The 11,520-nt window shown below is 43.3% G+C and overlaps 3 protein-coding genes across 9 annotated transcripts in view; 2 read left to right on the forward strand and 1 right to left on the reverse strand.

Moving 5' to 3' along the window:
- The window catches only part of LOC118431447 (small integral membrane protein 15-like), a 3,000-nt gene extending 1,474 nt beyond the window's left edge, over positions 1-1,526 (forward strand). The window contains exon 2 of the mRNA XM_035842687.1: positions 245-1,526. Within this exon, the coding sequence (XP_035698580.1) occupies positions 261-488 (228 nt within the window). The 5' untranslated portion in view covers positions 245-260 and the 3' untranslated portion in view covers positions 489-1,526. The remainder of the gene's footprint in view (positions 1-244) is intronic.
- Positions 1,527-1,652: 126 nt separating this feature from the next.
- Positions 1,653-3,590, reverse strand: LOC118431444 (NADH dehydrogenase [ubiquinone] 1 alpha subcomplex assembly factor 2-like; the record flags this gene model as incomplete). Its single annotated transcript, XM_035842683.1, is given in 5 exon segments — positions 1,653-2,364; positions 2,479-2,517; positions 2,700-2,837; positions 3,087-3,170; positions 3,502-3,590. Coding segments are annotated over 5 exon segments (454 nt in total), but the record flags the coding sequence as incomplete, so codon positions are not given.
- A 124-nt stretch (positions 3,591-3,714) lies between these two features.
- LOC118431422 (DNA excision repair protein ERCC-8-like) overlaps positions 3,715-11,520 on the forward strand; it is an 11,047-nt gene continuing 3,241 nt past the window's right edge. For 4 of the 7 annotated variants that reach the window (XM_035842643.1, XM_035842647.1, XM_035842649.1 and 1 more), the window contains exons 1-6: positions 3,716-4,028; positions 7,804-7,905; positions 8,880-9,085; positions 9,374-9,442; positions 9,767-9,934; positions 10,687-10,811. In XM_035842643.1, coding sequence (XP_035698536.1) covers positions 3,856-4,028; positions 7,804-7,905; positions 8,880-9,085; positions 9,374-9,442; positions 9,767-9,934; positions 10,687-10,811 — 843 coding nt within the window. In that variant the 5' untranslated portion in view covers positions 3,716-3,855. Of the gene's footprint in view, positions 4,029-7,803; positions 7,906-8,879; positions 9,086-9,373; positions 9,443-9,766; positions 9,935-10,686; positions 10,812-11,520 lie in introns of all 7 variants that reach the window. The other 3 variants (XM_035842644.1, XM_035842645.1, XM_035842646.1) reach the window with 1 other exon arrangement.

Consider the following 11,520-nt stretch of genomic DNA (forward strand, 5'->3'; position numbering starts at 1 on the left):
CGGTTATATTCCTCTCTATTTGTTCCATTTCTACGATTTTTCCAGCAATCCGGAGTCTGGTAGAGACTAAGCACCCCTACCTATATCTATAAGTGTATTGTTCTCTCATTCATATGCAATTAGGTTTAACATCTGTGGCTCCCCCATATATGTGATTGGTTTGGCTGCATCATGTGACCAAGATGGCTGCCTCCATGGACAGTGTGTAAAACAGAACATATTTACTATAGTATACCTTCCACAGACTACAGCATCAGAAGATGGCAGATATTCCACCTTGGCTGGAGGATATCCTGAAATGGGCTGCGACGAACCCCTGGGAGTTCATCTACTACGTCCTGCTGTGCCTCTCCCCGTTCTTCTTCATCAGTGCCCTGTTGTCATGGAAACTGGCTCAGCAGATCGACGCCCGCGACAAGGAAAAGAAGAGGAAGGCCAAGAAGGAAGCCAACATCGCCAGGGCACGGGGGCGGGCGAAACAGGACTGACGCTAGTGACAGTAGTTTGTAGTGTTACATTTGGGCTGTAACCGGTGATGGGCATCAACTGTGTTTTACTCATCCTGGTTAGTTTATACATGTACCTGCTTCAATAGTTCAGAACTAGTGTGGCAAGCAGGCTTTCTGTATGTGTCATCTTTTTTGGAAAGAAGTTTTACACATTCTCAGTGCTCGGCATTTAAAAAGAGAACCAGCACTATGGCCCAGTTTTTCTTCTCGCCAATTTTAGTTCCACATCTTGGTGCTATTCTTTATCCTTTTAGACAATAGATCTGCATTATTTGTGGGCTAGACAGCAGTCATCAGGTTTAGTAGTTTGAACATTTGTGAAAATTTTCGTCTTGATGTACATGATTTTTCATGATTAATCCAACAATTGAGATGATGTTTTCATGTAACTGCCAATGTCATGATACCCTATGTTCAGCAACTAATAGCATGACTATGGATGTATCAATAATAAGGGTCATTTTGATTTTGATTACAACACCTCAGGGTCCAAACAACTTCATTTGGACTTATTCTACAGTGAATGTACTTTCATTTCGTGTGTGGAGTATGGTGTTTTTGCATGTGACAATGAAGACATTTTCAGTGTACGTTAACATTGATAGAATCAGACTGTAAACTGTTGTGATCTCTAGTCTAGAACAGCAAACTGATCAAAGCATATGAAATGCTGAAATTTATGTTCCATCAGGGCTAATGATCACTTGGAACACCATGTCATTCCATTCTTCTCAGCCATCTCAGAGACTCTCTTAGTCCCACTTTGTTGTTCAATACATTTGTATTCACAGAAAGTTGTTACTAGTGATTAAGAATTGCCAATGTGTATCTCAGCAACTCTATTTACTTGAAACAGTGGACTCTGATGCTTGTACCAGTACTACTACTAGCACTTGAGACTAATGTTATCAAGCTGATCAGAATGATTATGGGTGGATGTCGTCAACATAAAAATTGAAACAACTCCTTTGCCCCAGTGTGTATATTTCTGAATAAAGATTGCTGTTTTGAATTGTATATGCATTAGCTCTCAGCTGTTTCTTTTTATGAAGTAATTCGGCAAGGATTTTTCAGCACTGGTAGGAAACTCCCACGGAATACATTTATACCTTATACAAGTTGTACACAGAAGACATAAAGTCCTTGACATCTTTATGTATTTTATTGCATCATGAGTAGTTTTGTGGCTGTACTTTCATCTCGTAATAAGCAAGACTATCAGAGGAAAAGGCAAGAATATCTACTGTTGGAAATGCCTGATTTCTCTAATAGAAGTAATAGTTGAGTTTCCAAACTTCCATACTACTGTATATACAAGACTGAATATTTTGATTTGTCATCAATACCTCCATCCATGTTTGTAGTGTGATTCTCCCATATTCACATCAAACTGATTCCATATCACATTTTGTGTTTTCCAGTTCCATTGAGACTCTTCCATGTAAAATGCTCATAAGGTGTGGTTGAGGTTTTATTCACTCACGGTTCATGACTATGAAGGGATAAATACAATGTAAGGAGAACTGTTCCTGCTAGCTCCCCAGATAGTCCTCAGAGGGTTTACGGAAAAGGCTGGGCTGCACATACAGTTCCTTCACACATAGCTTCTTAATTGAGCACAAACAACCCCTACTGCTAAAACAGCTTTTGTGCCAATGGGCTTTCGTAAGTCCAAGTAGCCTGACGTGATAGCCAGCCCAGGTAGACAGCCCAGCCTTTTCCGTAAACCTGTTCTCAGAAATATCCCAGTGTCATGACTTCTTCCCAGGCACCCATGATGAAGGTTGGAAGGTTCCTCCAGTACTGCTCTCATGCTCTGTATCTGGCTTCTCATAGGATGGGGCTGAAGCGTGTCCTGGCAGAGAGAATAGGTCAAAATTCTTAATTGAAAGAGCAATGAACTAAGTTAGTATTGGAATCGATAAAATGGTGAAACTATTTTTATAATTCTTTTTATATGACTACTTACCAGTGTGTACTTTAGGTGCTGGTCTTGCAACAAGGCCCTCTGAAAGTTAAAAAAAGGTATTTGTTAAACTTGAAAACCTTGAATCTGATACTATGCTCCCTAATATACAAAGCATCATGTTTGTCAACTTACTACAAAGCACAAATCATAAAGGATAGTGTAAGAAGTAGATTGGCTTAAACTTAACATTATAGACAAATATGAGAAGTAAGCTAAGAGACCATCATATTCCTGCTGCTGTCTCTCCATGTCCCTCTCCTCCACCTCCTTCCCTCTTTGCTGTTTCAGCAGCATCATTTTCTCATTCTTCATGATCTCTGCATCTGTGGGAGGGTCCTTTCTCCTGCCACGGATCCAGGCTGGATAGAAGCAGAAACAAATACACACACATACATTCAGGCAATAGCTATGTACAGGAAAGAAGGTTTCAAATTATGAAAAGACATGTTCTATCAGTTTTATTTGGATAATGTCTTTACTCCTTCATATGATATATCTACAATGTGATAGAGCTCTATTGTATGATAAGCGTACATGGTACAAAATGATATTCCTTAATCATCACAACGTAACGCTCCAATCTTACAGTTCTAACTCGCTAGCTGTACCTTCCCATTCCAGTGGTATGTCTCCCAGCTCATAGTCCATGGTGGCTGTGGGGGACTCTGCCAGCCTCCGGCCCTTCCGTTTTCCTGATGAAAGTATCAAGTGTCTAAAATATAGATCCTATAGTGTGTTAATGTTTATAATTATATACAGTATTTTAATGTAAATGAACTCTCTCCAAGTCAAACGGAATTGGTTTATTTTGTTGTTCTTTGACTCAACTGACTTTTGTCACCGATGTTTACGTCATGTAAACATACTGCACATATTTAGCAGCCCTGTCTTACAAGAATATCCGTTTTGGGTTGTGTTGCGTAACGCTGTGTAAGTCCTAGCAGACGAATTTGCCCCCCTCCCCACACGTCACAACTGAAAAACAAATGAACCTTTGGCTTTCCCCACCTTGCAAGAACTTACCTAATATGGTTGTGCGTTCCGGGATTTCATAGTACTTATTTCCGAGGTGATCTACTCCGACAAACTTTTTTGCGGGACCAATCAAAGCTCTTATTCTGTTAAACATCGTTCAGTGTGCATGTCGTACATCCGGGATATTGATTCTACAGGAAACCAAAAATCTCCGTTAACTGCAACCTGATTGGTCAGAATTATGGCCTTAGCCAATCAAAAATGTTTTAAGGTTAGAAATTGCATGTTGGGATGGCAATGGCGTTGTACGTGTGTGAATGATGCTGTCTTTGTTTCTTTTCGATTTTCCTCCGTTTCTCACCATTTTGGCTTGATTGTTAGTGATGTATTGCGTGTTCTGTGATGCTGAACTTCCTGAGTTGTCGGGAGAATGGCACACTCGACCCGCTGGCGCTGGTTCGCGCCGAGACGACCCGCCGAACCTTCAGCCTGGAGCTGAGCAAAGAACAGGACGTGAAGAGGATCCACGCGAGCGGCGCCAACTCACTGGACCTGGACCCGGCCGAGTCCAGATAGTGAGTATGGCCTAGGAAGGACTGTAAAAGTCTTAGTCTGGTAGCGTCCAATACAATGTAGTTGAAACTACGCTTTAAAACTATTTACCTGCATGTATGCAGGTATGGTTTTACGGGCGTGGGAAAATTTGGAAGCTGGGGATTTAGGGCGCTGTATCTCGAGAACGGATGGTGCGAGCACGACGATTTTTGGTACGTGGGTTGGGGGTGGTGGCCTGACACTCAGGTTTGATTTTGGGCCTCCTGGCGTTTGAACTTGACATTGCAGGTGGCATTTTTGGTGTTTTGGGGGCACTTTTGGCGCTGTGTGTCCGGAACGATACGCGCGATTGCAACGATTTTTGGTGCATGGGTGGGGGGTTGTTGCCTGTTGCCTAGGATTGACTTTGGGCCTTGCCGCGTTTGAACTTGACCCGGCAGGTCGAATTTTGTGTCCGGGAGGCAAAACTACCGAAGTCACGGGTTCCTCTCTCAGCACTCGGTGTCTAGTGCGGAAGGGGCCTTCCGCACTAGAAGTCTAGTGCCGACGTTACGTCCGCACTAGGTGTCCAGTGGTGAGTCGACTTCAGCACTGAAAACCCCCGATTCACCACTAGAAACCGAGTGCTGAGACTACCATCCGCACTAGAAAACGAGTGACGACAAATATTCCGCACTAGAAAACGAGTGACGACAAATATTCCGCACTTTGAAACCGTGAGTGCTGACAGCCTGCCTCCGTTACGTTATTTACAGTTCCGGGCAGTTAAAGGTACACATATACAAATGTAATACATAAAAGAAGTGTAACAAAACGTTCACCTTGAGCCTGAGAAAGCTGCGTATGGGAGGAAATATCCGTGTCGGGTTTTCAAAGAACAGTACATATCAATTATCTTTCTTATAAGTAGAACTGTCTAAACTGTCTGTAGCCGCCACGAATCAACAAATGATGCATGCGAACGATTGATTGAAAGTAGTCTGCAACTCAAACACGACAAAGGGAGCTGTAATTTATTGGCATTTCATCTTCGTGAAATTTAGAAAAAGGGAACGAAGCTGACACACTGTTGACATGAGGTCATCATATACATAACACTATATACATGTAGGATGTAGCGTATGATACACACATGCTGTTTCGAGTTCCGACAGAGACAAGACTAGGGCAAAATTGATTTTAAATACTGAGTAAGTGACCGTCCGAAGGTGAGTAGGCGCTGCTGCATGTCAACTATGTGTTTGAGTAACGATTTGGACGCGAGCACTGGAAACCCAGTGCTAACGGTCTTAAAATGATAGTAGCACTCGGCTTCTAGTGCCGAAGTGGTCTTAGCACTCGGCCTCTAGTGCCGAAAAGTCACCGAGCACTAGAAATCCCAGTGCGGAACCCGTGACTTAGGTAGATCGGCACTCGGTTATCCAGTGCTCAAAGACCTCCGCACTGGGTAACCAGTGCTGAACGACCTTTGAACCACCCTTCCGCACTAGAAACCGAGTGCTGAGCGGAGATCAGCACTAGAAACCGAGTGCTGGACGGAGTTCGGCACTGGAAAACGAGTGCCGAGACAAGGTGTAGCTCTGGAATTCCAGTGCTGACGGGTCTTCAGCACTCGAACAAAGCCGTTCCGCACAGGAAATCCTGTGCGGAAGTTTCTTCCGTACTGGGCCCCGAGTGCCGACGCCAGTTTCTCCACGAATTCCGCACTGGGCGCCCAGTGCGGAACCCGTGACTTCGGTATACTTGCGTCCGGGAGGGGTATTTCCGGAGTTATGTCTTCTGAACGGTTGGTGCTGGCGCGATGATATTTGGCACATGTGTCGGCGATGGGTGAATAATTCTCAATTTTGATTTTGGCGCCCTTGGTGCTTGAACTTGACATTTTAGGTTACCTTTTGTGCGGGCACGGGGCGTGTGCTGTATCTCCGGAACGCAAGGTGCCATTGTGTTGCTATTTGGTACGTGAGTTGTTGGTGGTGTCCTGGTAGTGAGGTTTGATTTTGGGCCTCCTAGTGCTTGAACTTGATACTGTATAGGTTGACCCTGTTTTGGTGTGGTTGGGGCATCCCCCCAATATCTGCTTGGTTGCTGACGGTTGGGTTGGGTAGAACCATCATCTGTTTTGGTTGATTGAGAGGTCTTTAAGTTTACACCTAGAACCATCATCTGGCCTGGGCCACCTTCAATGTATCAGGTTACTTTGTATCAACAGTGTCTGACCTGCCAGATGATATACTTAGTCTAGTATCTGTTGCTGTATTTGTTAGGTACAGTTTGAGTTTGCTTCTTAGTCCGAGTTTGTGGTGTTTTGAGAGCTGTGTAGTACTGGGTTTAATGTTCTGGTACAAGTTCCTTTACCCTGTTTGGCAATCAGCAGAAGATACAACTTTCTAAAGTGGAGGAGAACTGTATAGAGCTTGAGTGTAAGACAAAGGTATGTGTAAGATTTTTCCTGTTTCTTGTTGTTTCTTTGGGGATGCGATTTCCGTATTGTATGCAGGTAATTTGTAGTTTGGGGCTAGTCATATTTGCTTGATTTTTGGGCCTGCTTAATCTATAGTACAGGCAAGGTTAAGTGGTAGAGGCTTTGTTTTGTTTTAAATTTGGTATCGTTTGTTGCATTTTGTCACTGCAAAAATATGATGAAATTGTTTCCTCCTCTAAGCAGCTGCTCATTGATTTGGGGGGATGTTTGCTGGGTGTTCACTCTGACTACGACAGCTTTCTGAACTTTTTAAAGTTGCCAGCAGCTTGCCATTTATGAATGGGATTGACAAGGACATTTTGAGTAGTAAATTCTGCTGTAAAATTTGGCTTAGGTACTTCAGGAGATTTAGGTTTTAGTTGGACGGATTGAACAAAATATCATACCACCCTAATGCTGCTGGATGGGGCCTACCACTATTCATATTGTCTATGGAACTACTGTAAAAATATAATTTTTCAAATTATGCAAATAACCTTCCAGTGTCAAGTGATATAACACTCCAGAAATAAATCTTTAATGAATATCATTGGTACAATAAGGAGATTTAGCAGCTGCATTAGGTCAGTACATTGAAATAGGAAGATATCAGTACTGAATATATCATATGTGACAGAACAACTACATGGGCCATCTGACTCTGAGACCAAAAAAGGTAGGAAAAGTCGTCTCAATAACTTTAAGGTACTGTGGTTGGTTACATGCTTAAGAAATCCAAAATAATTAATGTTCATCCATGCCCAAACTTACACATTCTGAAAATGGAATTTCAGACTTTTGCATGGTGCACAACCAACACGGTAAAAATACGCAACCAGGGACGAAAAGGAAAAAAAATACACAATAGGTCTACAGACACCTAATACATTTCATGCAGGCCTGAGGTCTACGAACTCTTGTTCATAATGTGTGTGATCTCGAACTCCAAGCAGATGTAACGTTTTCGTCCAGCTGGGTTTCTTGTCAACCTCACCACACGCTTGGGGGGCTGTCAGAGAAGCCACCTGCAGTTCAAAAAGCTTCATACCTTTCACCTTAACATCTGCTTGGTGGTTTTATATTTTCGTTGATAACTAGGGGAAAAAATTAAAATCGCAGAAGTTTGACCAAGTGACATCCAACATGATGATCAGACCTTTTTTCTGAGAAATCGGGTTAGAATCCAAAAGTTTCATCTTGTGTGTTATTTATAAATAGAGCTTGCGTGCAAACTAAGAAATACATGTTACTAAAGTGATACAGTCTGATATTTCTGTATAAAAATATTAAGATGAATAGGTTGAAACTAAAGTTTGTACGTTTTGTTCCAGTCTGTTATCCGGAGGTGCAGATGGAGTGATTGCTGTTTATGACACCCACAACCTGTCAGGCACACCCAGCAGTACTGCTGAGGCTGTCTGTACAGTAGGAAGGTATGTCCCTCTTTATAACCATTACAAAACATACACATTTACAGTTCCAAGTACACATGTGTAGTGACAGATATTTGGGGTGATATGTCAAAGCTGAAGACCTCTTACTTGTTAACTAACAGTTTGCATAATAATGCATAGGCATGTCCTGTTTATGTCTCAGATGCCTTCACAACAGGGCTCTAGCCAGCTCGACATTTTTTTTCGTCAGCCAATTCCCATTGTCGCGAAAACACTATTCCAGGAGTAAGAGAGACTGAACTGAGACTTTGAAATCGGGTTTTAATGAGATTATCGTATGCGAAAGGGCACCGACACACATTGTCAACAATCATAACAATAGCAAAACAAACAGTGTGTGGCTTTTACGGCCGTGGTCGGCGTCCCCAAGCAGCCTGTAGCTTCCACCAAGGAGCTTTTATCAGATTTTGTCTGTCAAAGTTGACGGATTGGTTTTAAAATTTTTCCGTCACACGCAGCAAATTTCCGTCAATTGACGGAAAAACGGACACTGGCTAGAGCCCTGCTTCACCATGACAAATATAATACCAATACCAGTAATTCTTGTCACTGCACATGCACACTTTGAATTGTGAGCTTGCTTGCTGCTAAAAATACCTTAAGGTATAACACCTGTCCAGTTTTGTACAGCAAGTACAAGCTCTGTAACTTGTAAGCCCAGACTGATGTGATAGGTCTTATCCACCCACACTGGGGTGGACCTATTTTGTGACACACCACCTTTCATTGTGAACAGTTTTATCAGAAAAATACATTGTATAGCCTAATCTCCAAGCAGACCAAATCATCTCACAGGGATTGCTGCCATTTGCTGGTCAAGACTATGTCCTACTACCATGCCACAGAAGGGCATACTCTTGGCTGGCAATTTTGCCACTGGAAGATCTGCTTGTCAAGGAACATTATGATTTTCCCTGCTTTGAGATAAGCCACCACTCTCTCCCTCCCCCCAGGTCCCACCGCCATGTGCACAAGTACAGTGTGGAGACAGTCCGCTGGTACCCACACGACACCGGGCTGTTTACATCCAGCTCCATGGACAAGACACTGAAGGTGTGGGACACCAATGCCCTGCTGCCTGCCGAGGTCTTCCAGTTCGAGGGCACGGTGTACTCACACGCCATGTCTCCTGTAGCCAAGAAACACTGCCTCATCGCAGGTGGGTTAAAGTTACATATTGCCTTAGTAACCTCTGCTTCGTCTGGTTAGTTTGAACAAGTTGAGCTTCTCTAGAGCATGATGTTTCAGCCTAATTCATGTAACACGTACATCATGTAAGTGGCTTTTGTGTCATGTTATGTGGCGACAAAGGAATTGACCATTATACTTACATTTTCATACATTATTGGCACATTGATAATACCTCAAAGATGTATCCTTAAAAGTTAGATGCCTAGTTGGTGGTGTGTTTTTCTCTAATCATTGAAGCAATTTTTTTCATCCCCAGTTGCTACCATGACCTCCATTGTGACCCTATGTGATCTGAAGTCTGGGTCATCCACACACATACTGAAGGGTAGGTCCTTTTTTTACATGAATGGAATTGCTATGTGATATGCAGGTATAGATGATACCATTATGATAACTTTGCACATTGTAGCTATATGATGATAAGTACCCGCATCCCTTGCTTTCCTTCCTAGACCCTGTCGTGGTCTAGGTGCAGGTAGACATCAGAAGTCAGATTTATTTGTAAAACATCGCAGCCTATAGTATAGGCTACACAACTTCAATTTTACATTAACTAACCTATACATACATGTGGTATTTGAGCCCTGACCGTGCATAGGTTTTGTTGAGAGTGTCAGTATTATTAGTATCATATCTTTTCTGTATCCAGGTCACCGAGCAGCGGTGAAGTGTGCCCGCTGGTCTCCCAGGAACCCGTACCTGCTGGCCACGGGCAGCCAGGACAACAAGGTACTGCTGTGGGACGTGCGGAGTGCCAAGAGCAGCCTCATGTCACTGGACCAGCACAATGGGGAGCTGGCAACCAGCACTGCGGCAGGTCAGTAGGTCAGGGGTCACCAGGTCAGGGGTCACGAGGTCAGGTGTTAGTGCTGTTAGCCTCATGTCACTGGACCAGCACAATGGGGAGCTGGCAACCAGCACTGCGGCAGGTCAGTAGGTGAGGGGTGACCAGGTCAGGGGTCACGAGGTCAGGTGTTAGTGCTGTTAGCCTCATGTCACTGGGCCAGCACAATGGGGAGCTGGCAACCAGCACCGCAGCAGGTCACGAGGTCAGGGGTCACGAGGTCAGGTGTTAGTGCTGTTAGCCTCATGTCACTGGACCAGCACAATGGGGAGCTGGCAACCAGCACCGCAGCAGGTCAGTAAGTCAGGGGTCACGAGGTCAGGGGTCACAAGGTCAGTTGTTAGTACTGTTAGCCTCATGTCACTGGACCAGCACAATGGGGAGCTGGCAACCAGCACTGCCGCAGGTCAGTAGATCAGGGGTCACGAGGTCATCTGTTAGTAGTGTTAGTACAATAGCAGCCTCATGTAACTCGCAATGCATCCTGTCTTATCTTGGACTGTTCTCCTACCTCTAGGTAGGGTTCTTTAAAGAATACCATGCCAGGATATGCAAGACTTTCGTGTGTGTGGAAGGGTCTTAGATCTTCTCTCTGGCTTCTCTATGCATGCATGTTACTATTTATGTGTTGATCTATGCTGATTCACAACACATGTTACAATACTGTTAATAGTAGTGTCAAAATGTACTCTATCAATGAAGACATCCTTTCCTCATTTCTACAGTGAACACTGCCCATAACGGCCATGTGAACGGTTTGTGCTTCACACCTGAGGGGCTCCACCTCCTGAGCTTTGGCACTGACCACCGGCTCAGACTGTGGGACACGGCTACTGGCAGGAACACACTGGTCAGTGGCATGGGCACCCCTTCATGTAGAGCTTTGCTTGAGCTAAACTAGTATAGTAGTGCATTTCTCTACTATCTAAGCATTTTCTGTGACGAAGTCTATTTTTATGAGACACTCCTGTATTTTTCTTGATCTATGTTTCCCAAAGGTAAAAGTTTGAAACATAATGTTTTTGCTGGTGTGTTCTTCTTTTTTTTCTTCTGTCATAAACCAATCAGAACTTAGTATAGCTAGTGACATTAGCATATTAGCTGTTACAGCAAATATGAACAATTACAGGATTGCAATAGCAAAACCTGTATCGGTAATTACAGGTTTGTGATAGGAAAACCTGTGAAAGGCAAATTACTTGGAGGGAAACATCCTGCATTTTCTCGAAAATGTCACCTTTCCAGCTTTCTTTTAGATTCTAGTATTAGTAAGTGTAAAGTAGAAATGTCAAGTCACATTGGTCATGAGCCTGGGTATGTTTCCTAGTCACCACATTGAATGATATATTTTGTAGTTTTTATGAAAAGTGGATTGAATCAGACACCAACAGATAGAATCCCGTTCAAACATTATTTTTGTCCATACCCAATACAAGGGTTTTACATGTTCAGACTTTTAAACATATACATAGATACAGGTACACACTTTTCCTCTATAGGTAACTACGGGAAATCTGCAATGATAGTAAGAAGTCTGTTCAGTTCACGTTCTCGCGTGC

The sequence above is a fragment of the Branchiostoma floridae genome, chromosome 15 (assembly GCF_000003815.2).
Source record: "Branchiostoma floridae strain S238N-H82 chromosome 15, Bfl_VNyyK, whole genome shotgun sequence".
NCBI classification, from domain to species: Eukaryota; Metazoa; Chordata; class Leptocardii; order Amphioxiformes; family Branchiostomatidae; genus Branchiostoma; species Branchiostoma floridae.